At 40.0% G+C, this 24,209-nt stretch overlaps 2 protein-coding genes across 5 annotated transcripts in view; one reads left to right on the top strand and one right to left on the bottom strand.

Moving 5' to 3' along the window:
* tpm4a (tropomyosin 4a) overlaps positions 1-22,954 on the top strand; it is a 27,090-nt gene extending 4,136 nt beyond the window's left edge. Inside the window, exons 1-8 of one of the 4 annotated variants that reach the window (XM_032571681.1) lie at positions 4,453-5,033; positions 15,987-16,120; positions 16,223-16,340; positions 16,813-16,883; positions 16,999-17,074; positions 18,897-18,959; positions 19,234-19,303; positions 19,876-20,089. In XM_032571681.1, the coding sequence (XP_032427572.1) occupies positions 4,902-5,033; positions 15,987-16,120; positions 16,223-16,340; positions 16,813-16,883; positions 16,999-17,074; positions 18,897-18,959; positions 19,234-19,303; positions 19,876-19,958 (747 nt within the window). In that variant the 5' untranslated portion in view covers positions 4,453-4,901 and the 3' untranslated portion in view covers positions 19,959-20,089. Of the gene's footprint in view, positions 1-4,452; positions 5,034-15,986; positions 16,121-16,222; positions 16,341-16,812; positions 16,884-16,998; positions 17,075-18,896; positions 18,960-19,233; positions 19,304-19,875; positions 20,090-21,878 lie in introns of those variants that run through there. The other 3 variants (XM_032571679.1, XM_032571677.1, XM_032571678.1) reach the window with 3 other exon arrangements.
* On the bottom strand, positions 22,805-24,209 carry LOC116725555 (40S ribosomal protein S27-like). Its single transcript, XM_032571682.1, has 4 exons — positions 24,064-24,209; positions 23,545-23,653; positions 23,354-23,464; positions 22,805-23,256 (listed from the first exon to the last, which is right to left on the bottom strand). Exons 1-4 carry the CDS (start codon positions 24,067-24,069, stop codon positions 23,228-23,230), a joined length of 255 nt encoding a protein of 84 aa, XP_032427573.1. The 5' UTR covers positions 24,070-24,209; the 3' UTR covers positions 22,805-23,227.

The raw sequence follows: 24,209 nt of genomic DNA, 5'->3' as shown, positions 1-24,209 counted from the left end.
CCACAAACCACAAGACTGTATTTCTGTCAGTGTTGGTTCCTCTGGCGTTGGGGAGAGAGCATGCTTGTGCACAAGAGTGTGTTTTGTTGCCTGAGTCTGTAATTATGTGTATGTGTGTGGAAAGCAAAGAAAAGAGGCTAAGTGAAGGGCAATGAATTGTTAACATCCACACCAAAGACGAGATAGTTTGTTGGTAAAGTGGCATATTAACAAAAACAAATTAGAATCCAATGGTTTAAATTTAAAAATTAAAAAAAAAACAAAGCAAGCTGAGCAGAGAGAGCTTAGTCAAGGACAAAACTCCTTTAACCTCCTTCAAGATGTGCCATTGTTAGAGCCTCATGTGGAGGAAATCCCAGGGAAATGCAGCTTTGTTCTGTGTGCACACAAAGACAAGGGAGGGCCTTGCCGTACTGACTCACAGCTGGCGTCCGGGGCCATGCAGGATTGTCCTCACGCAGTGACTGAACACAATCTGAGGATGACTCCAAGAAGCCTCACAGGAAAAAATGATAAACTGCACTCTTGAAGGGCAGTTTACAAATCTGCAGACTGAACATAAACACAGATCGGATGCGAACACTCCACATGAGCATAAATATCACATCAGTTTTGTGATGTTTTTTCTAAGACGGAAAAATGCACAACATGAGGAAAAACTGTATTGTTTACATGAATTTTATTTTGTGGTGTATTGTCTTTGATCCAGGCAGAGTTAAAATTAAGCATACAGGTCGAAGTTTTAACACACAGCCCTAGTATGATTCTAAATATCTTAGGATGTTGCAGTTCATCCATAACTTTTGGTAGAATTTGTGGAGCTCATTTGAAAATAGTTCATGTCTTTAAGCAGAATCCACAAAGTTTTATTTTATTTGACTTGAGGGCTTTCAAATTGTCTCAATTCAATCTTGTTTGGTTTAAGATTCTGTTCACATTGTTTTATGAAAATGCAAGGATGCGGTGCAAGAACCACAGCACAATGCTACCATCTTCATTTCTAGTCTTCTTTGGTTTGAGAGATTCAGTCCTCTGAACATATCTGATGTTATTGTACTCCGTTTTTCTCCAAAAGACATTTGGCTTGTCCATGTTCATAACAGTAAATTATATTTCAGCTTTAGTGGTTTCAGTGCAGAAGCTCCATTTCTGGTCAGCTTGGATCAAATGGCTGAAACTTGCACACAAATGGGTATTCCTACAGGAACATGAACTGGAATTGGCTTTAGAATGGAAACATTTTGATTCTTTTCTATTTTTCCCAATAGCCCTGACATTACCTGTCCTTAAAAGCCATGTCTATACAAAACTAATGAAATTTAAGTAAATTAACTCGACCAATTCGGTCTTGAAGAGCGGTCAAACATTTTTGCCAGAATTGTTCCACAAGCTTCTCAATGGTTAAAAACATGAGACTTCCCTAAGGACATTTACCCAAATAGAAGTCAGAAGCTGCAGATTTGATTAATAATCTTTATTATGTCTGGATTAAAAAGAATCAGCGATAAATTCAAACATTGCTTTTGAATGCTATGTAATAATTTCACCTCCCTAAAAGAAGAAATAAATAATGAAAATCTGTGGATTCAAACTTCTAACCCGAACTGTCTGGAGTTAAAACTCTTAAGTAGAAAGACAGATGTTTCCTTTGAATGTATGACATTCCCAGTGAAGCCAGTGAAAAGACAATAACAAGAAGTAAAGATGTTCTGCTCCACTTGTACAAATTCTCCTCGGCATGTCACTCATTAGAGGCAGCAGTCAAGTCATTACACATGTGAATTCAGAGAACTGTCCAGAAAACCTCTAAGCTGCTCTAAAGCAGCCTTTAGCAAAAAAAAAAAAGAGAAAAAAGTTGTGTTTTCTAAAAGGGAACCAGAGCAGAGGTGCCAATATTTAGGTCATCACTGTTTATTGTTAGCTCAGGCTACCAGACGGAGTCCGTACTTCTGAGCGCAAGATCCCAACCTCTGTGTAGCCTGTGGAGATAAAGATGGCACCATTCAGTCATTGTGTGTGGATTTATAACTCACAGCAGCAACAGTTACAGTCTGAGCGGTAAAGCTAGTCTGCTGTGGCGGCGGAGAAAGCAGAAAGAGAGAAGGCGGGGGTTGGAGAGGGGTAGAGGTATGTGAAGAATGCAGCTAAGGCAAACAGAAAGTCCCACACTCCTGTGTCTAATAAATATCAGGGCTTCCAGCTTTTCCGGTGCAAGGGGCAAATCAGAGAGCGGAGTCTCGATCAACACATGAGACTGATTTGAGAGGATTTTCTTCTTTCTGCAAACATGTTTGACTCTGAGCTGGGCTCTGCTGCCTCCCTGTCCAGTTCACGCAGCACTGTTTGTTCCCAGGCCGGTCATGTGAATAGGAGATGATGAGGGTAAACACACAGGCAGGTCTGCGAGGGACACATGAAGGGGGGAGGAGGGGCATCAATCAGATTTACACCCACTCAAGGCCCATCATTCTGTGCTGGCAGGTGGGGGACTCGTGGATGTTTGCTCTCTCTTTTATGCCAAACACTCCACATGGTTCCTCAAAAGCACAACCATTTACACTGAATATTTGAAGTTGTAAATACAGTAAAAGATTAATATTACCTTACTGTCCATCCATTTTCTAACACCCTTGTCCCTAATGGGGTCAGGAGGGGTGCTGGTGCCTGTCTCCAGCTAATGTTTCGGGCTAGAGGCGGAACATTAGCCTCTCGCCGAAAGGTCGCCAGTCTGTCACAGAGCAACACAGAGACAGAGAGGACAAACAACCATGTGCACACACACACTCACACCTAAGGAGAATTGACAGTCATGTTTTTGAACTGTGGGAGGAAGCAAGAGTACCCAGAGAGAACCCGCGCATGCACAGGGAGAACATGCAAACAGAAAGACCCCAGGCCAGGAATGGAACTCAGGACCTTCTTGCTGTAAAGCAACAGTGCAACCAACTGTGCCACTGTGCCGCCCTATTACCTTACTAATATGAGCTAAACTGTTTCAAGCAAGTGTCTCAAATATCCAACGCCTTCCAAGTTTAGTTGGAGCATCCAGACAGACTATTTATTATAAATATATTCCACACGGGTGTGACAAAACCTCAGAATAATGACAACTTTAAATGAAGGCATCAAAGATTTGCTAGAAAATATTAGTGAGCACACCAAACAGGTCAGGAATAAAGTTGCAAGAAGTTTCAAAGGTTATGAAACAACATCCCAAACTTTAAACAACTTCACATTGTATTGCTGAATCCTTCATGTGAGAGTGAATAAACGGCATGGCACAGCTGTATATGGAGTGAGTCGTGGTTGTCCACCAACAAGCCAGGCAAGGAGAACTTTAATCAGTAAAGTAGCAGAGGTCCATAGTAACTGGAGGAGGTGCAGTGGTCCACGGTTGAGAGAAATGAAACAACTGAACTTTCTGTCCTACATGTAAAATACGATGTTGGTCAGAAAACACATTATCCTAAACTCAACAAGTCCAACGTTGAGCATTGTGGATTTTTTTCTTGAACATTGGGGATGTGTATATGTCCATGTCATGGGCTACACGATAACGGGGAATATAGATGACAATCATTAACACCTTCTGCTAGGATGGTAATTCAATTAAATTCAACTTAAAAATACTTCATTGACCCCAAAGACAAATTAAATGTACCTGTAGCTCATTTAATTAAGGAGTTACTGTAGATGGTGATGCCTGTGGGCAAGAAAGATCTTCTGTAGCGGTCTGTGTTGCAACGACTTTGAAGAAGCCTCTGACTGGAGAAGTGGGAAGGTGGAAAAAAAAAAAAGGTGGACAAACAACTATGATAATCATAGCCCATTCCAGAGTTTGGAAGTATTCACAAGGTAGAGGGAGTGTTTCATGAGCCTCCTATCGTATCCCAAAAATGGGCTGCAAATGTCACATATCCTTGTGTTAAGTGACTCCTCCTGAACCAGGAGCAATGTCAGAAGTCATTAACCTGGGCTAAGAGGTAATTACCTGGGTAGGTAAATGCAGTAATTAATGCAAAAAGAGCCACCATCAAGGGTGCTGTTACTGTATGTGCATATTTTCACTGGTCTTAAATAAAATTCTTTTTTTCAGAGGAGCTGATAGGATGCGAGCATAATCATCAAAATGAACAGAAAACACTTGAAATTAACAACTCTGTGTGTAACGAATCGATATCCAAGATTTACTTTTTTTTAACTGAAATATCGAGATGACATTCTGATTTACTGTGATGCAACCGGATATTTAGCTTTACTCTAATGTTGAAGGTTGTTGTTCACTGAAGAGAAAATCAGATTGTGGAGCTTTGAATGACAAAACGATAAACCTACTATTGACAGATTAATTAATTAGTCCTGTTTTTTCTTTTACTTCACATCAGACCTTCTTAAACACACACTCTCATAAAAACGTCCCGCCCCTCTCTGACCTCACCAATCATCGCTCTCCCTCCTGTTCACTCCGGCGCTCTCTGCTCTCCTCTTCGCACACCGTCTGTGATCCTCCTCAAACCCGGGACCAAAACCTGCTGCGCACATTCCTGAGGACGACTATCTGGTCTGCTCATGATCCTTTCATTCCCACAGACCAGGAGCCATCTTTGGAGATCACCTGGACACTCACACTTTTCACTTATTTAACTTTTTTTCCCCCCTACCGGACTTGAACGACTCATTTTTTTTTTTTTTTACCAGTCAGGGACGGACATCTAGTGTTTTGTTTTTCTTGTCTCTGTAAACAAGCGATCAAAGTAATTATTATTTTACTAATATTTTAAATTATTCAACTGGGTTGACTAAGTAAGTTGGAAGCTGTAGCTCACGCCTTTTTATTTTTTTGCACAACCCAATTCTCTTTTTCCTCTACGTTTAGTCTTAAGTAACAAAAACAGGGAACAATGGCAGGTTTGAACTCTCTGGAAGCTGTGAAGAGGAAGATTCAGAGTTTGCAGCAGCAGGCCGACGACGCAGAGGACCGGGCTCAGGTCCTACAGAGAGAACTGGACGGTGAACGGGAGCTCCGAGAAAAAGTGAGACTATCTCCTCCTCCTGCTCTACTTCTTTCCTCTCGCTATTAACCCCACCGCTGCGCGCATACTTTTGGTTTTGTTGCTGTAATGTTGTCAGGCTGCTGAACTGGTTTTGGCAGGCTTCGCATGTACCTCCACGGGTGTAAAGCGTCTCATTAGACCATGTCATTGATTCACTCGCGGGCGTGATTGTTCCACAGTGCAAGGCGTTGGTCTGCAATGAAAAAAAAAAATGGAAAAAAAGAAGTTTGGATTCCTTCTTGCGCATGCGCAGTGTTATCAAGCAGAACTGGCGTGAATGAACCACGTAGACATTCACATGCAAAAGTTTAATCTATATGTGGACGTTCTTATGATGTTGGTAACATTTTCATCGAGTTTCACGAGTTTTGACTACGTTTCTATTTATTTGTTTTTCAAACTTCATTGGTCTGGCAGTAGCACATCAGCTGTTTGGACGCTTTCTCACTGCAGCAGATAAGAAAATACAAAACACATTGCTGGAAAAGGTCTTCCCCTGATATATAAAAATGTGAGCGTTTTCTATCATGCGTTGCAAGAAAACAGCTTGTTAAACAAGACGATTATTTTCGCTGGCCTTCTCTAATCATGCTGACTTTTGAATATATTGTGTTGATGGGCTGGTGTATGTGACCGGTAGCTGTATTAGCATAATTTCAAAGGGTTTTATGCCAAACAAGGTGTGGGCCTGTGTGAGATTCTTGAGTAAAAGTCCCACAGTTTCCCATTGTTTTAACATAAATTGAAATTCAAAGAATGGTCTAATAGCTTTTTTATATATATAAGTACTTTATAAGTACAGCCATAATGTCTCTGGTGTTTATTTATTGTTGTTTTCAATTTTCAGGCAGATTTAAGCAAACATATAAAGAAAACATGCTACATTTAGCTGTATTTTCCAAGTCAATATGATTTTTTTTGCCCTTTAGCCCTATAGAGTAACACCAGCTGGTATTAGCTGGTTAGTTAGTTGCACAATTATCTAGCCTGCATTCTGCTGTTTACCAGTCATGATGTTTGTAGCTTCCACACTGTAGTTTCTAAACACATCATGCTTAATAAGAGTGATGGGTGACCAGATTAGTGAGATTTGTCAGCAAAGAACAAGTTTTGAAGCTGGATTTCAGCTGACTTGCACTTCTCAGCAACTATATAAAAAGAGTGATGATCTTTTAGTTTCCATATTAAATGCCTTTTGTTTTTTTATTTTTTTCAAATGACTACATTAGTCTTTCTTGTAATCATGGTAAAAATGAGGTAGCCCTATCTCTACCAGCTGACCAGCAATGTGCATGAACCGGTAGAGGGGCGGGTTATTCTGCTTAAACAAAATGTCTGAAAAGTGTGGTGGAAAATTTTAGCAATTCAGATACTGTAATTTTTTTATAAGTGCTGCATACTTTGGTAACCGTAACTAGTTCCTGTGTTGGTAGAACTAGTTAGTCAAATCAAAATAACTTAAACTAAACTGTCAAATAATAGGAAGATCACATGTATCTGGGTTAAAAATTTATTTTTTCAGCATTTTTAAATTATATACACTTTTTTTTCTTACTTCATACATGCCTGAAAACATGAACTAAAAAACTGTTTGGTTATTGACAAAATCCTCTAGTTGATCGAAAATCCAACCTTAGCATCAAACCCACCTTCATCTGACCCAGCTGTGAACTGTCAAGGCAAAAGAAATAATAGCAAGAACTTCAGCTTGCTTGTGCTTACATTTCAACACTCTGCAGTTATGTAACTTGGTCTGAAATTGGCAAACGTCATGGCTGAAGCTCCACAAAATGTGCCTGTTTGGACAAGTCAGAAATATTCACACCCGCACTGCCTCTTTGAATCAGGCCACATCTGAGTTTTATAACTTAAAGCAGCAAAAGTAAAAGTAGTACAAGGGGAAAAACTGCTTAGCAGCACAGTTGGGTATGGTTTTATAGTGCCATACCTTCTGGTTTGCGGGACCAGAGGGAAGATTCAAGGAAGAGTGGGAGGAGGGGAAGGTGTGGCTCTAAAGATATGACTCCTGAGCTGATGAAAGGAGCAGACCCGTCAGAGGACTTACCTCCTTTTGTTAGGCTGCCTATTAGGTAACAGGGCACCGTTTTTTTCACTTGACAATTGGGCGTTTGCCTGGCTTGTGGTGCAGACGTAAATATTGACATCTCAAAGAATTATATCCCATCTGACTTTATACTTCTCAGAATGTTGCTAAATTAATTGAATTTTGTCATTGCTTAATAGAAATCTTGCGTTTGGACTGCAATAAAAACAAGTTAGAAATATTAACAAAGGAGTTATTCTTTTCAGAAGGTACCAAATCAAAGTTCACAGATGCATCAGCTCCGTCTTACTGTCGATGATTTCCACAGGGTGTCCTCTGACTTTGTTTGCTGATTTTTTTTTTTTGCAGAGGCGGCTTCATCAATTGCACATTTCCCTCCGTTTGTGTCAAGAGTCAGCCATTCCGGTGCATGCTTGTGTGCCGAGGTCGGTGTGGTCCCATATGCGAGTAATTAGGACAACCTGGAGTCATTTCTTTTTGCACAAAAACACCCTTTCATCCCAGCATGGGGAGATCAAAAACAGGACCCTCGCTGAGTACAATGAACGTGAAAATGTGGAGCTATCAGGCTACCCTTTACCACATCTGTCACCCCCCCACCCCTCCAAAAAAGAAAAAAGTAAAGTAATAGCTTGATGTATCTCATGTGGATTTGATGCTCGGGTGAAACTTTAAAGTTACTTTAAGAGAGGTGATCTGGTCGTGATTCGTCCATTAGACTTGTTTATTCCTAGCCATCATTCTCAATGAGCTGCTCAGTTTTCTCTGTGGTTACTCCAGGGCAGGCTATAGATAATCATTTGCGCTCTGTTAGAGCTGCTTGGGACACCCGGTTGGACCAGATTAGCTGCTTCTAGCAGCATGAAACTTTGTTGTGATGCTTTTAAGTAGTTGAATAATCAGAGGGAGAGCGGTATTAAACAGGCAATTCCTCTTTTGAAGTTAAAAAGTTCTTCTGCTTGTTCGGTGCGGTTATGTTGGGAAGCAGGAACACAGTTCACCATGGTGACAGTTTGTTTTTATCTTCTCAGATCTATTTCTAAAATCTCATTTAAAAAAAAAAAGAGGAAGTGAGACTCCAACCCTCACTGATGTATTCCCCCGCCCTCACTGCCCCTCCCAGGATGTCGTCTGGCGACTCTGGTCCAGCACTTCCTGTACTTCTGCTCCTAACGCTTCCTGTCCCTGAGCTCCAGCCCAGATCAACAGGAAGATTAGTGTTTGAGTTGAAATTGGATCTCAGATAGTTGTGTACAACTTTGGCGAAGCTTCAAGACTTTTGTATTCACTCCTATCTCTTTCAGGTGTTATGATTTAGAAAAACAGGGAAGCAGTGAATTTTCTAATTTATAGAATATGTCTGTCAGCTTTCTTACGTCTGTAGCTCCATATGAGATTCATTTCAATGTGTACAGCAAGGAAGGTTGTGCATGCAGTCCTTTTATTTGAAGCTGGGAAAAGATCCTGAGTAATTTCTGCGTGTAACACAAGTCCTTTTCGTCTGACATGGATTATGTATTAAAGAGCTAGTCAATGAGAAGTTGTCACACTATCCTCTTTGAATGTAGACAGAATGTGAATCTCAGGTATGATAACCATGAGTAAAAACACTCCGGTTTCCTAGCAACACAGTTGTGAAACAAAAAATTTGCGTGACCTGGTTTCTCTTATCTAAAACAGAGCAGCAACAATTATTCCTGCTACTGGAAAAAAATATGCGATGTATGGATTATGATAGTTTGAGTATATGTAACATTTACTGTTCTTTCTGACTTGGCAGAGGTTCTCAAGTGCTTATTCCACAGAATATTATACATTTTTTATTCTAATATTTATTGAGTGAGACTGGAAGTATTCATTAGTCAGACAATCTGCTCGGCTAGACTCTGCAACCAGCTATTTAACATCAAGCCTCAACACATCACTATCTTAATAAGAGCTCCCTTAGTTTCCACGCTGTGCCGGTTTATTTTGCTCATCATAAATAAATCTTGTTTTTGCTGCAAGCATGGGAAAAGTGTACAGTTTTCTTTTGACAGCTTGGAGCAGCAGGTGCACTACAGTTCTGTTCTTGTCACTCTGGCATTTGGCAACATTTTAAACAAATTATAGGAACAAAATTAAGTTTTTATAATTTTGCAATACCTGAATATACTGTATCTTGAAGTGGGTAACTGCCTAATGCTTAGTCACCAAGAATCATCCACAGAACTAGGGAAGCACTATATATCGTCTCTGGAGCTGCAAGTGACTCTTTAAACCTTTCAAATTGGGACTTAATAACTGGATAAAAGTAATTAAAAAAACAACTAATGTGTTTCAACATAGATAAAATGGCAAATGCAGGTCTTAGCAGTTTTTTCCTTAAAACAATTTCATTGATTATTTTCTTATAGAAAAATTAAACGTTCCCTAATGTAAGACATACAGAACGCCAAGATACCTGAACTGCTTCCAGATGCTTTCACTGTCTGGTGAACTGCAGTATCGAGTCGATAGCTATCATATCACAACTTTCCATCAGGTTATCTTTAGTTCCAGTTTTGCAACAAAACGTGGTTAATTTTGATTTGATAACTTTTGCTCTGAAAGGCTAACGAACACACCTTCTGCTTTTTTACCCTGTGATCTGTTTGCATGCATTCCTCAGATCTAGTTTCTGCAGTGGAGTGTCATTCTCACTGCTTTCTCACTAAACCAGGTTACCTTCATTGTAACCTTCTCAAAGATAAAAGCTTGTCTGGATAATTTTTGCATTTAAAAGCCCTTTCGTTCAGGTAAAATTCTAGTGTCGTACTTTTCTAAATGTGCGATTACTTTGCAATTAAGTGCTGCGTTGCTGCAGTTTTTCAGCTGGCCTTCTAACACTCTTGCAGATTCTCTGGAAAAGGCTATTTCCTGATTCCAATGTTTTCTTTGGACCTACTCCCTGGGAATAGCTCAACTTTCCAAATATAAACGCCACATGTTGATACTTTCTGGCGGTCCGTGGCATTTGGAGGAACACCCCCATGTTAGTGGCTTCGCTGATTATGCAGGCCAAGGCTGTGGGTTCTCCCTCGAGTGAAGAGCAGAATATATTTGTGCATTTAGGGCAAGCAAGGCTAAATTTGTCACGGTGTCACTAAATAGTATTTAGAAACTGTGAGTAATGGTTTGGCACCTGGCAGTCAAGCAGCACAGGAAACAGTGAGGAATGGGGAGTCCTGCAGGACATTTGCTTCTTTCTTTTATCTTGAAAGAACTGCAGAAAGTTCAGCTGTTTGTGTAACTTGTAAGAGCTTTCTATTAGTTCAGAGAAAAGCAGCGGCCTCTGCTCAGCATTAAAAACCAAAGGAAGAACCTCTTGAAAGTCCGATAAGGTACTGAGCAGTGGTGGCAGATTACATTCAGCTCAGAGACAGCGCTCTTGGATGAGCTTGTCTTGGATGTTTAATGACATTCTTTTACATATCATGCTTCCTAACAGAGCAGCTTATACTCAGTGAAGCTGCGTTTGCATGCCAGGTCTTTACAGATGGAGATTGTCTCTCCTACCATCACATATTCGCACTGAGCACAGCCACCATCTGTGTCAGGAATAACTTGCCCAGAACGCCAGCAGCACCGTGCAGCTCATTAACCCACTGCCCTGAAATCGCCCGCTAATTGGATTCCTCTTTCATTTGTCCTTGATCTGGACTGCAGCGCATAAAATGCACCTAGGTATTAAGAAAGGCCCTCTAAGCTGAACTGTGCTGTGTCTCCACGTGGTGAGGTTTCAGCACTGCTTATCCTGCAAAAGAAAATGCGTCTAAAGAGTGAAATCGGGACAATACCTGCTGGTATTATTTATTAAATGTTCTACATATGCCATTACCTAAAGCTATTACTCAGCCGTCATGCACCAAGCTCAGCAACAACACAATGACGCAAAACACTCCCTCAGTATTGTATTGGCAAGTGCAAGTCGTCTCCTTGAATGCAATGTTTGGTTAGAGATCATATTTCAAGTGAAATGGATTCACTCCGCCTGACAGTAATACATTTACTTATTTAGGTGGTTTCTAATTGAACTCCATTCACATAGGTAGATGCTACGGCTCACAGCAACTCGTGGGTAAAGACTATTGATAGAAAAATGTGGGAAAATTGCGGTAAATATGGTCATAATATTCAGCTATGATACAGCAACTTTACATTTAACCTGGTACCATGTAGTGAATATGGCAGGGAAAAAAGCCTGTATTGTTTGCATTGCTATTCATTCACGTTATAGCAACATTTTCAGCTGCTGAAAAAGTAGGTGGAGAAAGTGCTGGGATCGCTTTAAAACCAGTTTTTGCTGTTAATAGAGATGTTGTTTGTTCATCTTGTGTACCTGCATTTTCTATGTGATTATTATGAAAGCAGTTTGAATTTAACCAGAGATATTTAGGAGTAAACGAACGCTGCAGCAGTTGCATTATATGCATGTTTCTTAGTGAGAAGATAAATCAAAGAATCCAGATTTAATCAAGTGTTACAGAACTAACTTAGTAATACACAGTCTGCTACAGTGTAACATGTCTTTCAGGCTTGTTTTTGAACTGTATCTGAACCAGTGTACATGAAGATGAACAAATACACCTTTACACTCTTTCTGCTAATCCTTTTATTAGAGATGCACTGATCAGGCTTCTCCAGGTCAAAGTTGACGTTTCCTATTTAGCTTGACTTGCTTATGTTGACTTTGATCTATTCTGATGAAGCTACAGCTTTATAAAGAATATAATAAATAACTCGGAATAAAAATTCTGCTGCAGTCTTTTTTTGATTGGAGTAGTTTGATAAATAAAAAAACCAACTAAATTGAAGTCAAAGTAACTGCTCTTGGTTTATACATTTGTAGACTAAGAATGGTGGAAAATGTTATGCTTGGTGCATTTATTGAACAGGTAATAAATAATAATTTCTAGATTATATTTTCTGGCCTTCTGAGAAGCCTTTCTGTATTTTAATAACCTGGTTGGAGATTTAGGAACAATTAAATCAGTAGGAGTGAATCATTTCTTTGAAAAGTATCTGAAGAGATCAAACTATGTTCACCTTTTACTTGAAATATCAAAGAAGTTGTTGTGTAAAGATGATAGTGTACAGGGCGTACAGTGCCTTCCACATGTAATTTGATATTTGTACACAATTTAAAAAATAATTCTTTAGGAATAGTTTATAAAATGTTCATCAGCCCATCAATGTTTTTTGTATATAGTTAGTTATAAATACTGTTTGAAAAGGAAAGTGATCTTATATCCAATCAGAACTGTTGTTTTATGATCATTGTTGCAATTTTTAATGTAATTAAGACTACACAACATGGTAGTTAATCTTTGGTGTGATATCTGACTAGCAAAGAGTCAGCGCTCATCCAGAAGTAGTTTTTCTGGCTAAGAGCAGATCATTCAGATGGTAACGCGAAGAAATATTTCAGGATTCATTGTGAGCTTTGAACTATCTCTGAGCCTGAATAAGGAGTGGTTCTGACCTTTGATTGGACAATAGGTTGAGGTATTTTCCTGTGCCAAGGTTTATAAATTTTCTTCACGTTACTGTTCCACTTTGCTAACACTTTTCCATCATAACGTTAACTTGTAACATAAGGTGCTGCCATTTTCTCTGGCTTTGTGAAGCACAGAGTAACGCAGCTCCCCCATGTGTTGCTTCTCACTGGCTGAAAGACTCTAAACCCATAAATTGTAGACCTGCACCATATTTTTCTAAGTGGTTAAAGTGTCCCAGTGTTTTGTGGAATAGCAACGGAGCTACAGGAAATATTTTCACTTGGCATATTTTTAAGAGCACAAAGACCCACTGTGATATGTAAGGATTTCTGTTAAATATTTTATCAATGTAATGATACAAAATGGCACAATTAAACAATTGTTAAAATGTAGTAGTTTAATGTATGCCTCAATTTTTCTTTTTAAAGTAGTATTTCTTAAAAGAAAGGGTGGAAGGGTGTTGGAAGAACCCTAGGAAATGGTGATTCAGCCTTAATGTCCTTTGAGTACCTTTCTTTCTGTGTGGGTGTGTGTGTGTGTGGACATTTTTGCCTGTTGTCACAATCCTACTCAACCACAAGCATTCTCCAGAGTTTGTTTACCTTATAAGGCAGAGTGACTCCATTGCTGTGGGAGAATGCAAAGTGGGTGCTAAGGGAAGAGGCGTGGCCAGATCTCTGCATCGCTGAAGGAGAGAACAATCAAAGGGAGGAAATGAAAGAATGGTGGGTTGCCAACTTCCTGTCACCTTTTCTAAGATCCTCATATTGAAGCAATGACAGCAGTGAGGTTGGTCATTCCAGGTACTCTTGTTCTTGGTAAATCATTTTGCAAAGACTCAGGAAAGCAGCTTCTTAAGGTACAGCTGCACCCTGAGGGTTTTCAGGCTTCCCCCTATATGAGAATGAGAATATGCTCTGTACACACATAAACTTTTGATTTGAACACAAAGCTGTCAGTGTGCATGAGGGGCTCCCCCCACCCCCTTTCATGTTTATGAAAGCCTGATGACGGATAAGCCACCAGGTTACACTTTTTTGATTGTGTGTAAGGGCATGTTTTCACGGTAGTAGTGTGAACTGGTTTGTGTGGTTCTTTTCTTACTCTTGGTGACAGACGGGAACGCAACAGGCTGGCAACTATATCTGTGTGTTTTCGGAGCCTTTTAGGGTCTGTGGCAGCATGGCTGTCCTGAAGCTCATGAGTGACGTTTTTTGTTTCTGTCGAGGTCGTCCTTCTTGCCTCATTCAGGACACCGGGAAATGACGGGATCTGTTGTTTCAGGCTGCAATTTAATCCTGTGCAACGTTTCTCACCTCCCAGACGGTGTGGCGATGGACGCTGATGAGAATTCAAGATGCTATGAGAGATTTATTTCTCGTTCATTCATTCTGCAGTGGGCTGTCTTTCCTCCCCCGTGTGCTGAGAGATGCTGAAGATTCTCTAACAGGCATTTCCTGTCTGGTATCAGTGGCCCTCCCTTGGCACAATATGCAGAGAAGAAATGGTTTAAATATTAGTGGGGACAATTTGGTTTGAGTCAGAATAAGGAGAAAAAAAAGCTGAAAGATGAGACACTTTCATTTCCTTACATATGAATATGAAAGAAAGTATAGCTTTGAACACGAACACACAGAATGCTGCTTCTTCTTCTTCTTCACTGAGATCTTAGCTGTTCTTTGCGGTTCCTCCTTCTCTCCTCATTGAGTCTTTTCTCTTCAGTTTCAGCCATTGCCTTGCAGAATGACTCACCAACCTGCAAACTGAGTGACAAAACCCATTTGACTGTTGAACTGACTTCTGGACTCATGATTAGCTAATGAGTCACTGACCTACTAACTGCTGTGGTGCACCTTCAGCTGCTTTTTCTGGACGTAATTGTGTCGTTTATGAATGGTTGTGACCATTCAAAGGTCCGCCCTCTGTGGTGGACTCAGTTTGAAAGCAGATTACTAGGAGATTATAGTTGTTTCGGGCAGGGGAGATTCTTGTTTAGTTAAACCTTTGCCTCCACTTTTCTCCTCTGTTTACGGAGAGCAGATGAGGGGGAAAAACTAATTTGTTCTCTCTGCCTGGCTGATTTCTGCATCCACTAACCCCGGAAATTTAGTTTTACTAGGCATTTCATTCAGATACCGCAAAAGATTTACGCTACAGGTCACACTTGGCTCAGTAGACAGCAATGCTGTTCCAGCTGTTATTTATCAACTCATTGATTGGCATAACAAGAGCAGCTCACTAACATATGGTGTTTTTGTAGTCCACCTATAGCTGAGCATTGCCTTTGTTTGGATTTAGACAGTTTGTGTTGAATTATTAAAATGCCTAAATGATAAAGCTGAATATTTTCCTGTTGTCATGGCGCCATGGTCATGCTCTTGTGGTTGTATTTGAATATCTTTTAACGGATGTTTTGTGAGAAAGGGCCAAGTTAAGCGCGTGGGTACAGTTGGGGCGATTGTCCTTGACATTTTTTTTTCCAGGTTTTTATGGCAGTAGTGGCCTTCAATCAACCGTAGCATCACAGACAGACAGAAGAGCAGAGAGATGAGGGGAAGAGATGAAGCATATGGGGCAGGGACAACTGCGTTGAAGACTGTACCCTTAATTTAGGATGTGCCTGCTCTAATACTAAGCCATGCAGTACTCCATCTTTGCCTTTTTTAATGTCAAATAAAGCATAAAATAGGCAAACTCTTTGCCTATTTTTCTGATTTATGAAAAAACAGAAGTGGTTTGGTGGAAACTTGTCATAGTCATGAGGAACTTGGTCAGTGGTGACTTCTGCTCTCCTTTAAGATGCTTATTAATCCTCCCTAATGTTCATGTTTGGTCATATATTTAGATTTTCCATAAATATGGAAAAAGAAAACAAATTATTGAAAGATATTTATGTTTCTAGACTCCTCCCTCTCTCAAATTCTAAAGTATCCATCCATTCATCTGTCCAGCCATTCTTCCTCTTCTTTACAACTTTTTGCAGGTTCCATATTGAAAGCTTTGCCACTTTAGAAATATCTGACATAAATTCTTAGGAAAATTTTGCATTCAAATGCTTTAATTTGTACCTCGGAACGTATAGAGTTTTGACACGAAGTATGTGTTGAAACCAACATTTATTTCTTGAGCAAAATGTCACAATAAGTATTCTCAAAGCAAAATAAAGCAAACAAAAGACCGGAAACAAGACTTCAAAGATATGGAGTCATTCAAATCATCTTCATGTTTTTGTTTAAATTTTCTCCTCTTCCTGTCATTTTATTCTGGTTTGATAGGACACTGGTTGGATGTTTTCTTCTAGAAATGTCTGGCTAAAGTTCTCTTCTTCCTCCCCATCTTGTCCTGCAGGCAGAAGGTGATGTCGCAGCTCTTAACCGTAGGATCCAGCTGGTGGAGGAGGAATTGGACCGAGCCCAGGAGAGGTTGGCCACAGCGCTGCAGAAGCTGGAAGAGGCAGAGAAGGCCGCAGATGAGAGCGAGAGGTCAGATTTGTTTCCTTTAATTATATACCTGGCTTTCACGTTACAAATAATCAACGTAGGAGTTGTTTTGAAAAATGTATCTGTTGTCTTTTTTCATATCAGAGGGATGAAGGTGATCGAGAACAGAGCGATGAAGGATGAGGAGAAGATGGAGATCCAGGAGATGCAGTTGAAGGAGGCCAAACACATCGCAGAGGAAGCTGACCGTAAATACGAGGAGGTAAAACTGCTTCCTGCTCCTTTGGTTCTGCTCCACCTAGGAAGTAGTAAGGCTGGATTAGGGTGCAGAGTCGGGGAGAATTGCCCACACCTCCAAATTGTGCCTAAGCTCGGCAGATAGTGATTGTCTGTTGGCCAAATAAAGTAGTGAGGTTTTCACACTGCAGGTGAAATGCAACTTGGACCTGTCAGTCTGTCAAAAAAAACAAAAAAACTAGCACCACATTCACTGATGATGATGTGGAGGAAGTGTGAGAATCAGCTAGAAGGCTATGATTGAAGTTGACCAAGAAAGCAATTTTATATCCTGTTGGTATTTATAATGGTGGTTTAAGCAGCAATCTTACAACCTTTTCCTGAATTATTATTCTTTAATGTGGGCAAAGTTTGGTAGTCCATCCCAAATGTAAGCAGCATAATGAAATCTGTCCTCCCACTCCAAAATATAATAAAACGTACCCCGTTTGTGTCAGGTGGCTCGTAAGCTGGTGATCTTGGAAGGGGATCTGGAGAGAGCTGAGGAGAGGGCTGATCTCGCTGAATGGTAAGACAAAAATGCACTGTAAAACATATTTACAGCATATGTACTTAGAAACATCTGGATGTTTATGTTTTGTTGTCTAATATAGCTAAGTGTGCTTCTGTTTTTTTGTGTGCAGTAAAGCCAGTGACCTGGAGGAGGAGTTGAAAAATGTGACCAACAACCTGAAATCCTTAGAAGCCCAAGCGGAGAAGGTGAGAGTCGACAACAAAAACACCATGTTCAAGTGATAAGTGTAACTTTTGCACTCTAAAGTTGTACATGTGAACTAAAAATCCACGCAATTGTTAAACCCATTTTAGCTTGCAGCGGATTAAAAAACAAGTTTTATCTGGAATCCGGCAGAGCTGGCGTGAAACATCACAGCACAAAATATAAGTTTAAAAAGTCTGAATATGGAAAAGAATCATTATAATAAACAAAGGTCTCCGACTCTGAGAACATGGATCCTGTCATTTGGGTCACACTTGGCTCAGTAGATGGTAATTCAGGCAAACTGCGTTACATCACTAACGTGTTGTTTAATACCAGTTCTGTTGTTGCTTAGTATAATTACATCCTCCTTTTTTCATCCACCATGTATTTTCCTGTTTCTTGTGGAGACAAAACCCATAAAAGTAGTGATTTTATACACAATTACTCACCAAGAGATTTTTCTTTGTGCTGTCAGTGCCTAGATGGAGGGCTATGTAAAGGTATTCTCGCTGCATTGTACATCATTGTGATTTAAAGGGGTTTTATGTAATAACAAAACACAAAGTAGATTAGAGTGAATCATTTTTAGGGTTTATGGGCAAATAGGGATGCAACTAATAATTATTTCAATAATCCATTATCTTATCAATTATTCTGATGCTTAATCGGATAAAATTTTAATTGTTTAATAAAATTGCATTCTGTAGTCTTTCCACAAAAACCCATAAATGAAATCTAAACCATCCAACTGCATAAATAGAATCCACCCATGTTTTATTTGATCTTTTTTACATGCAGCTAATCTGTGAAAGCTTCAAAGATTTATTTGAACATTAGAGAACAAACAGCATCATGAAGACCAAGGAAAGGCAGCAGTCAGGTCTGTTCATCTTAAAATGGACAAACCAAGGCACAGCTTTTTGAGCTAGTCAGATATCCAAGCTGACAAGGAAGAGGAAAAAATGGCTTTAGTCAAAGAAGCAGCTCATCGATTGTTTGTCACTCTGGAGGAGCTCCAGAAATTCAGAGCTCAGGTGGGAGAATCTGTAGACATTATGACAAATAGTTGTTCAATCATCAAATCTGGGGTTTATTTAAGAGCCACAATGCAAAAGTCATTGTTGGGTTAAAAAAAAAAAAAAAAAGCTACAAGAAGTGAAAGGCATAGACGGAACAGAGAGGAAAGTTGCTCTGGTTGGAAGAAACCAGAAATAAACTTGATGGCCTAAAAATGAAACAAAATAGTGGCAGCATAATGCTGTGAGGAGACAACTTAAAATGTAAATCTAGATTAAAATGACTGATCTTGGATTATTTCATAATGAACAAGCAGAAATGTCAGCCTGTTGATGGGTAGAGCTGACCGACAACATGCACAGTTGTCGATCAGCTCAAAATCATGCCTATCGCATAAAAAACTAATGAAACACATTGATGTGTGTGATTGTAACGTGACAAACATTGAAGGTAAAGACACTGTAGGGCGTTTATGTGAATGCCAGCTGCCCTTTTGTCTTCGCTTTCCTCCCAAGGTCAGGCATGCAGTATGACAGCATGCCAGGTTAACCGCATGCCTACTTCTGCTTTGCGTTGCAGAATACGTTATACTTTTACTCAGTCAGGCCCGTCATGGTTGACGGCACAATAGGTTGTTCCCAGAGCATAGCAACGTATTTGCCTCCGAGGAACTTAACCTTTTTCCTGTCTAAGGAGCTGAAGAAGGAGGAATTAAAGTTCACACTCAGTTAATCTGCAGGTGAAAGCATGTGGAGACATGTTTAGATTTCTGCCACTGAGTTTTCTGTTTTTCTGCCTCCACAGTACTCAGAAAAAGAGGACAAGTATGAGGAGGAGATCAAAGTTCTGACTGACAAACTGAAGGAGGTGAGATCCAGACGTTCCTCTCTGATTATGCTGTCATCTCAAAGCAGGACCATATTTCCTCACTTCTTCACATCCCTTAAGACAAAAACAATACAAATGTGTGTTTATTTTTATGGCAGTATCATTTATGTATTTTTTTTGTCTGAGTTATGTAAGGGAGACATTTTCTAACTGCAAAACACCCAGAAAAGAATGTGTAAAACTTTTCCAGTGGTGCATGCTGGATTACTTTGTCAAGGCTCGCTGACTTTGTGTGTGTGTGAACTCCATCCAGGCTGAAACCCGAGCAGAGTTTGCAGAGAGAACAGTGGCCAAACTGGAAAAGTCCATCGACGACCTGGAAGGTATGCAAGCATTACCAGTCTGCTTAACTTTTAGACGGATTATGGTCTTCGCTGCTCAGGTTAATGCATTTTTAATACAAGCAGCTACAGTTTTGGTAGAAATCTTGAAGAAGTGGAAACATCCTTTTGAGGGGGGGGTGGGAACAATGATATGTCCAAAAGCTATAAAAACTGGCCACAAAATCTGAAGAGATCCTCTTTTCCGAGGCTGCAAAGAGGACAGTATGTGCTTTCATGTTTTGTAGGTCAGCATTATTTAGTTGATGAACCACAGGGAGCTCACTTTATAGAGTTATTGGAGCAGCTTTATAAGACACTGAGAGCAAGCTGGAACGCCCACAGCTCACCCGGCAAAAAGGGCTGCTAGCCTAATTAGACATGCATCATTCTTTTAATCCAAGCATTCTACCTCTTTTGTAAAAGCCTGACCTAATTTTTTTCTCCTTGTCTTCTCCATATTTTCTCTGCTCCTTCCTGCCTCCACATGTCTCTCATGCTGCTTTTGGCTTGTCTGTGTTGCTGCTGTCCTTGCCACCTGTCTGTACTCGGCTGTGGACCTCTGTGACCTCCAGACGAGCTGTATGCTCAGAAGCTGAAGTACAAGGCCATTAGCGAGGAGCTGGACCATGCCCTCAATGACATGACATCTCTTTAGGCGTCTTCTGCTCGCTCCGATTCTCCTCTGTCGCACTCTGCGTAGCTTTTTCCCTACAGATCATATGTGCCTTTTGCTCAGCTTGCTTTGCTAAACTGTTTCATTAAAGTCTCTTTATTTCCTACTTTGCAGCATTTGTCTCTGTTCTTTGTTATGTAAAATAAACCTTTTTGTCGCAGTAAAACCTCAAATGTTTTTCATTGTGATTTCAATGAATGGACCAATACAAAGTAGTGCACAATAGTGAAGTGGAAATAAAATCATATATGGTTTGAACATTTTTTGAATGAAAAATATGGTGCCCATTTTGCATCCAGTTCCCTTTACTGTGATACCTTTAATTTATAAAAAGAGTGTGTGTCATTTAATCTCAGTATCAACACAGCTGTTCTGTGAAGGTCTCAGGGTTTCTCAGAAACATTGGTGAACAAAAACCATCATGAAGACGAATAGGGGGTCCTGATTCAGCTTTTTCTCTTCCAATACCGATATTACAGCTTTTAGTATTGGCCAATACCGATACGATATCAGCATGGACCATACATTCACACTTGATCAAGTGATATTACTCAGAGACAAATAGTCAATGACAGCTATGAGAACAACTGACCCATTTATTTAAGCCAATGGGTCTTCATGCGCTGCTGCACCAGAGTTCTTCTATCGGCATTCACGTATCAGAGATCTTAGACGCAGGCCAGTGGGAACCAATACTGTTTTTTTTTTTTTTTTTTGGTTGATAACAGTATCTGATAAGGACAACCCTAAAGATAAAGAAACAGCCAGTAGCTCATATAGAGAATTATGGAGAACTTTGAAGCAGATTAGGTTATTAAAAAAATATCCCAGTCAATCATGCAAAAAAGATGTAGCCCAACTACAAACCTCACTGTCCACCTAAGCTGACTGGCTGGGCAAGAAGAGGATTAATCAGACAACCTGGTACCTTTGGATCTGCAGAAATCACCAGCATGGCTGGGGAGAATATATTCTCACATTACCTAAATTTGGATGCTATGGAAGAGTGCTGAGAGAAAAGTATTACTGGAATACAAGCTAACATTTGTAGCCATGTGTGGGAAGATACTCTGGTTTGACGAGACCAAAGTTTACAGTAACATTTTGACTTGCATACAAAACACTTGTTTGGTGGAAAGCTAAAGCCACACGTTACCTTGAACACAGCACCTCTACCGTGGCAGCATTATGCTGCTTTTGTAGATGGGAACTGGAAAGCTGGTCAGAGTTTGTGGAAATATGGACTAACTATACAAAGCAATCCTTCAAGTTGGAGGCTGTAAAACACTGAAGACTGGGGCCAGGTTCGTAATCCAGCACAACAAAACGACACTAAGCATTCAGCCAGAGCTGCAGTGGAAACCATTTTTGTGTATTTGAATGTGTCAATCAAAAGCACTCTGTAAAGACTTCACAATTATGCACTACTTTACTAATTTGAAACCTGTAGCCTGAAAATATGAAAGCATTTAAGTGGTGTGGATACTTTTGGAACACACTGTTAAAAAGTTTTGCTGATTTTATTATAACAAGGCATTTGGTTTCAGTTGTACTTAGCACATATGAGAGTCATGTACACAAGGTGAGGCCTTCTGTTATATTTACTGTAATTTTAGTTTGAATTAATACAAATTGCAGCCCCCTGTAGACCTTTAGGACGCTTGGTTTAAGTAAAACACCTCTGCAGTCCTCTAATATAGCCATAATATATTCTAACAGTCAAGCAGCCACTTTATGCATGACAGGCACCGTGTTGTGGTTAAATTTTTGCATGTGACTCAGCTTAACCCAAGTACCTATTCAAAACATCAACCCAGGAAAACAGTCCTCTGTGCTGACTGAGCTGCTGCATCATTATCTGCTTTTTAGGAGCTCAACATGTCACTTTTGTTCTCTTTCCAGAGAAATTATCACATGCCAAAGAGGAGAACCTGGGCATGCACCAAGTCCTGGACCAGACCCTGCAGGAGCTGAACAGCTTATAAACGCCTGGAGAGGAAGATGGAGAGGATGAGATCGTCATTAACATTCCATTAAAACGTTCGACTCCATTCCACATTTCAAGCTGTAAAATCGTCTCTCCTCACATAAAACGGGGAGGATTAACTTAATTCTTGTCCCTTGGTGTTATGTTTTTTTTTCCAATCCTCTTTCTTATTGCTTGATTTTTATTCCCACTTGAAATTGCAGGAATTTATTTCGAAAAAGATTTTTGACCACTTATTTAGAAAGAACCGTGATAAATTCGCCCAGAGAAATGGGTTTTGATGGAAGTCCTATAGGTTGAATTGCTCAGGCAATTTGTTGCTGACATAAAAGTCACTCGTTTGTTTTTAGAAGGATGCAATTTAAGACATTTTACTAATCTGTGCCTGTCTGATCCGCATCCTCCTAAATCTGCTTGGGTTTTAATCTGCGTGGCTGATGGAAAGGTTTTCAGTAATAAACACACTATTAAGGCATAAGCTGCTCCTTCACTTTAATCTTATTTACAATTAATCAGAGTCCTGAACTTCAGAGCAGCTCTGACCAACTTGAGGACATTTTGGATATTTACAGTGCATTAAACTTTGGATAATTTGGGTATCATGAGAGTCTGAGCAGGCTGCACTACCTTTCCTACCGTATCAGAACACTTGAGCGAGCAAAATCCCAAATCAGGATCTCAGTCAGGTCTCATCAACCATTGATAACTATTGTACATAGTAGGAGAATGTTAGGTATGTGACAAGTGGTAATGCTCTGAATTTTTTTTTTTGTTTGCTTTTATGCCACTTTTTTATTTTCCAAGGGAAATGCAAAGACCAAAGAACACATGACACAGACAATTAATTCTTTAAATGTTTTATTTTATTTTGTTGTGATGGTCTCAGCTTATGTCAAGGCCTAGGAGGGGGCCTAAAAATTTGATTGAGGTCCTTTTCTTTTTGTTTCATTTACCACCCCCTCCATGTTCAGCCCTCAATAAATGTTTTACAGAAGTCCTGATTGATTTGACTCCTTTTGCATTTTGAGGTTTTCTATGCTATAATTGCCTTCATACATTTTACATTGAGCATAATGGAGTGTACAAGCATGGTCCTCTATTCGTGTTGTAATTAATACCCACAAGAGGGTGAAAATATCTCGAAATTACAAGTTGCAGATCGTATAGAGGTGATGTCTCTATTAAGCCACACGGAGTTGCTCTGATCAGATTTTTTCATGGTCCCTTCTGCTGCCTCCTAGTGGATGTCTTGGCAAATTGCATCTCAGGAACATTTCTTCCTGAAGGCACAGCCTAAGTGGAGAACAACATAATGTTGGCAACCCCCAGTCATTTAAAAATGTAAATGATGTACTTTATTGTAAGGACAAGTTTGTGGCTCTGCACCTACCTGCTGTCAGTCTGCATTTCCCCCCTCCTGGGCTGCAGAGGATCACAGAGCAGCCGGGGCAGGCCACCACTGTGTGGGCATGGCTGAAGATGGTGGAGATCCTGTAGCAGCCTAATAATGTTGAAGAAGAATATTACTAATCTGTGAGATTTGTTGTGTGACAGTGTGCTGTCACACTAGGAGGTGGCTACCTATGCATTTGACATCCATGAAGTAGGAGTTGGGGTTCTGCACCAGCCTCTTCTTCTTGTGTTTCCTCCTCTCGTCTGCAAGACTGGGGTACAACAAGTCCTTTGCCAGCTGCAAAGTTCAACAGAGCATTCCCAAATGATACACAACTGATTTAATATTCTGAGGTGAGATTTGTGGTAACTGAACAGGATCCCTAGATATTTGAGGTTTACTGCCCTCTACCGCCTGATGAATGAATTACTAGTTGAAGCAAAGAAACATGTCTAGACAGGTTCCTAAACCATCTGTAGCAGACATGGGAACAACACATGTGATATAATTGCATATCTTTGAAAAATTGCATACTACAACGCAAGCAAAAATCTTTAATTTATGCTGTCACTTTACATTTGCTTGTTATCAAAATATTTTCATATATATCAATATTTATGCAGTGATGTTCTGTCAGTGAAAACTAAACTGTAAAACATATTCAAACTAGTAAGAAAACAGATAAAACTGGATACATATTTACTTACAGACATGATTGTTGAAATCAGCCCAGATGTTTTGTCCAATACAAAAGAGACGAGTTGAAGTGAGACTAAACTGCTCCCAGATTCACCTGCTCCTTTCACAACTCTTGAGGTCTGGTGCTGAAGGAGGCTGAGTAGAGGCAGGTCTG

This window comes from Xiphophorus hellerii, chromosome 9, assembly GCF_003331165.1.
Source record: "Xiphophorus hellerii strain 12219 chromosome 9, Xiphophorus_hellerii-4.1, whole genome shotgun sequence".
Classification (NCBI taxonomy): domain Eukaryota; kingdom Metazoa; phylum Chordata; class Actinopteri; order Cyprinodontiformes; family Poeciliidae; genus Xiphophorus; species Xiphophorus hellerii.
The sequence above is the reverse complement of the archived record's forward strand: the minus strand, read 5'-3'. Positions and strand labels throughout refer to the sequence as shown.

Excerpts from the sequence above, each read along its gene's own strand:
- LOC116725555 (XM_032571682.1), bottom strand. Across the intron at positions 23,465-23,544 it reads CATGGATGTCAAATGCATAG|GCTGCTACAGGATCTCCACC; the intron begins GTAGCCACCTCC and ends CAACATTATTAG. Across the intron at positions 23,257-23,353 it reads GAAATGCAGACTGACAGCAG|GCTGTGCCTTCAGGAAGAAA; the intron begins GTAGGTGCAGAG and ends TTCTCCACTTAG.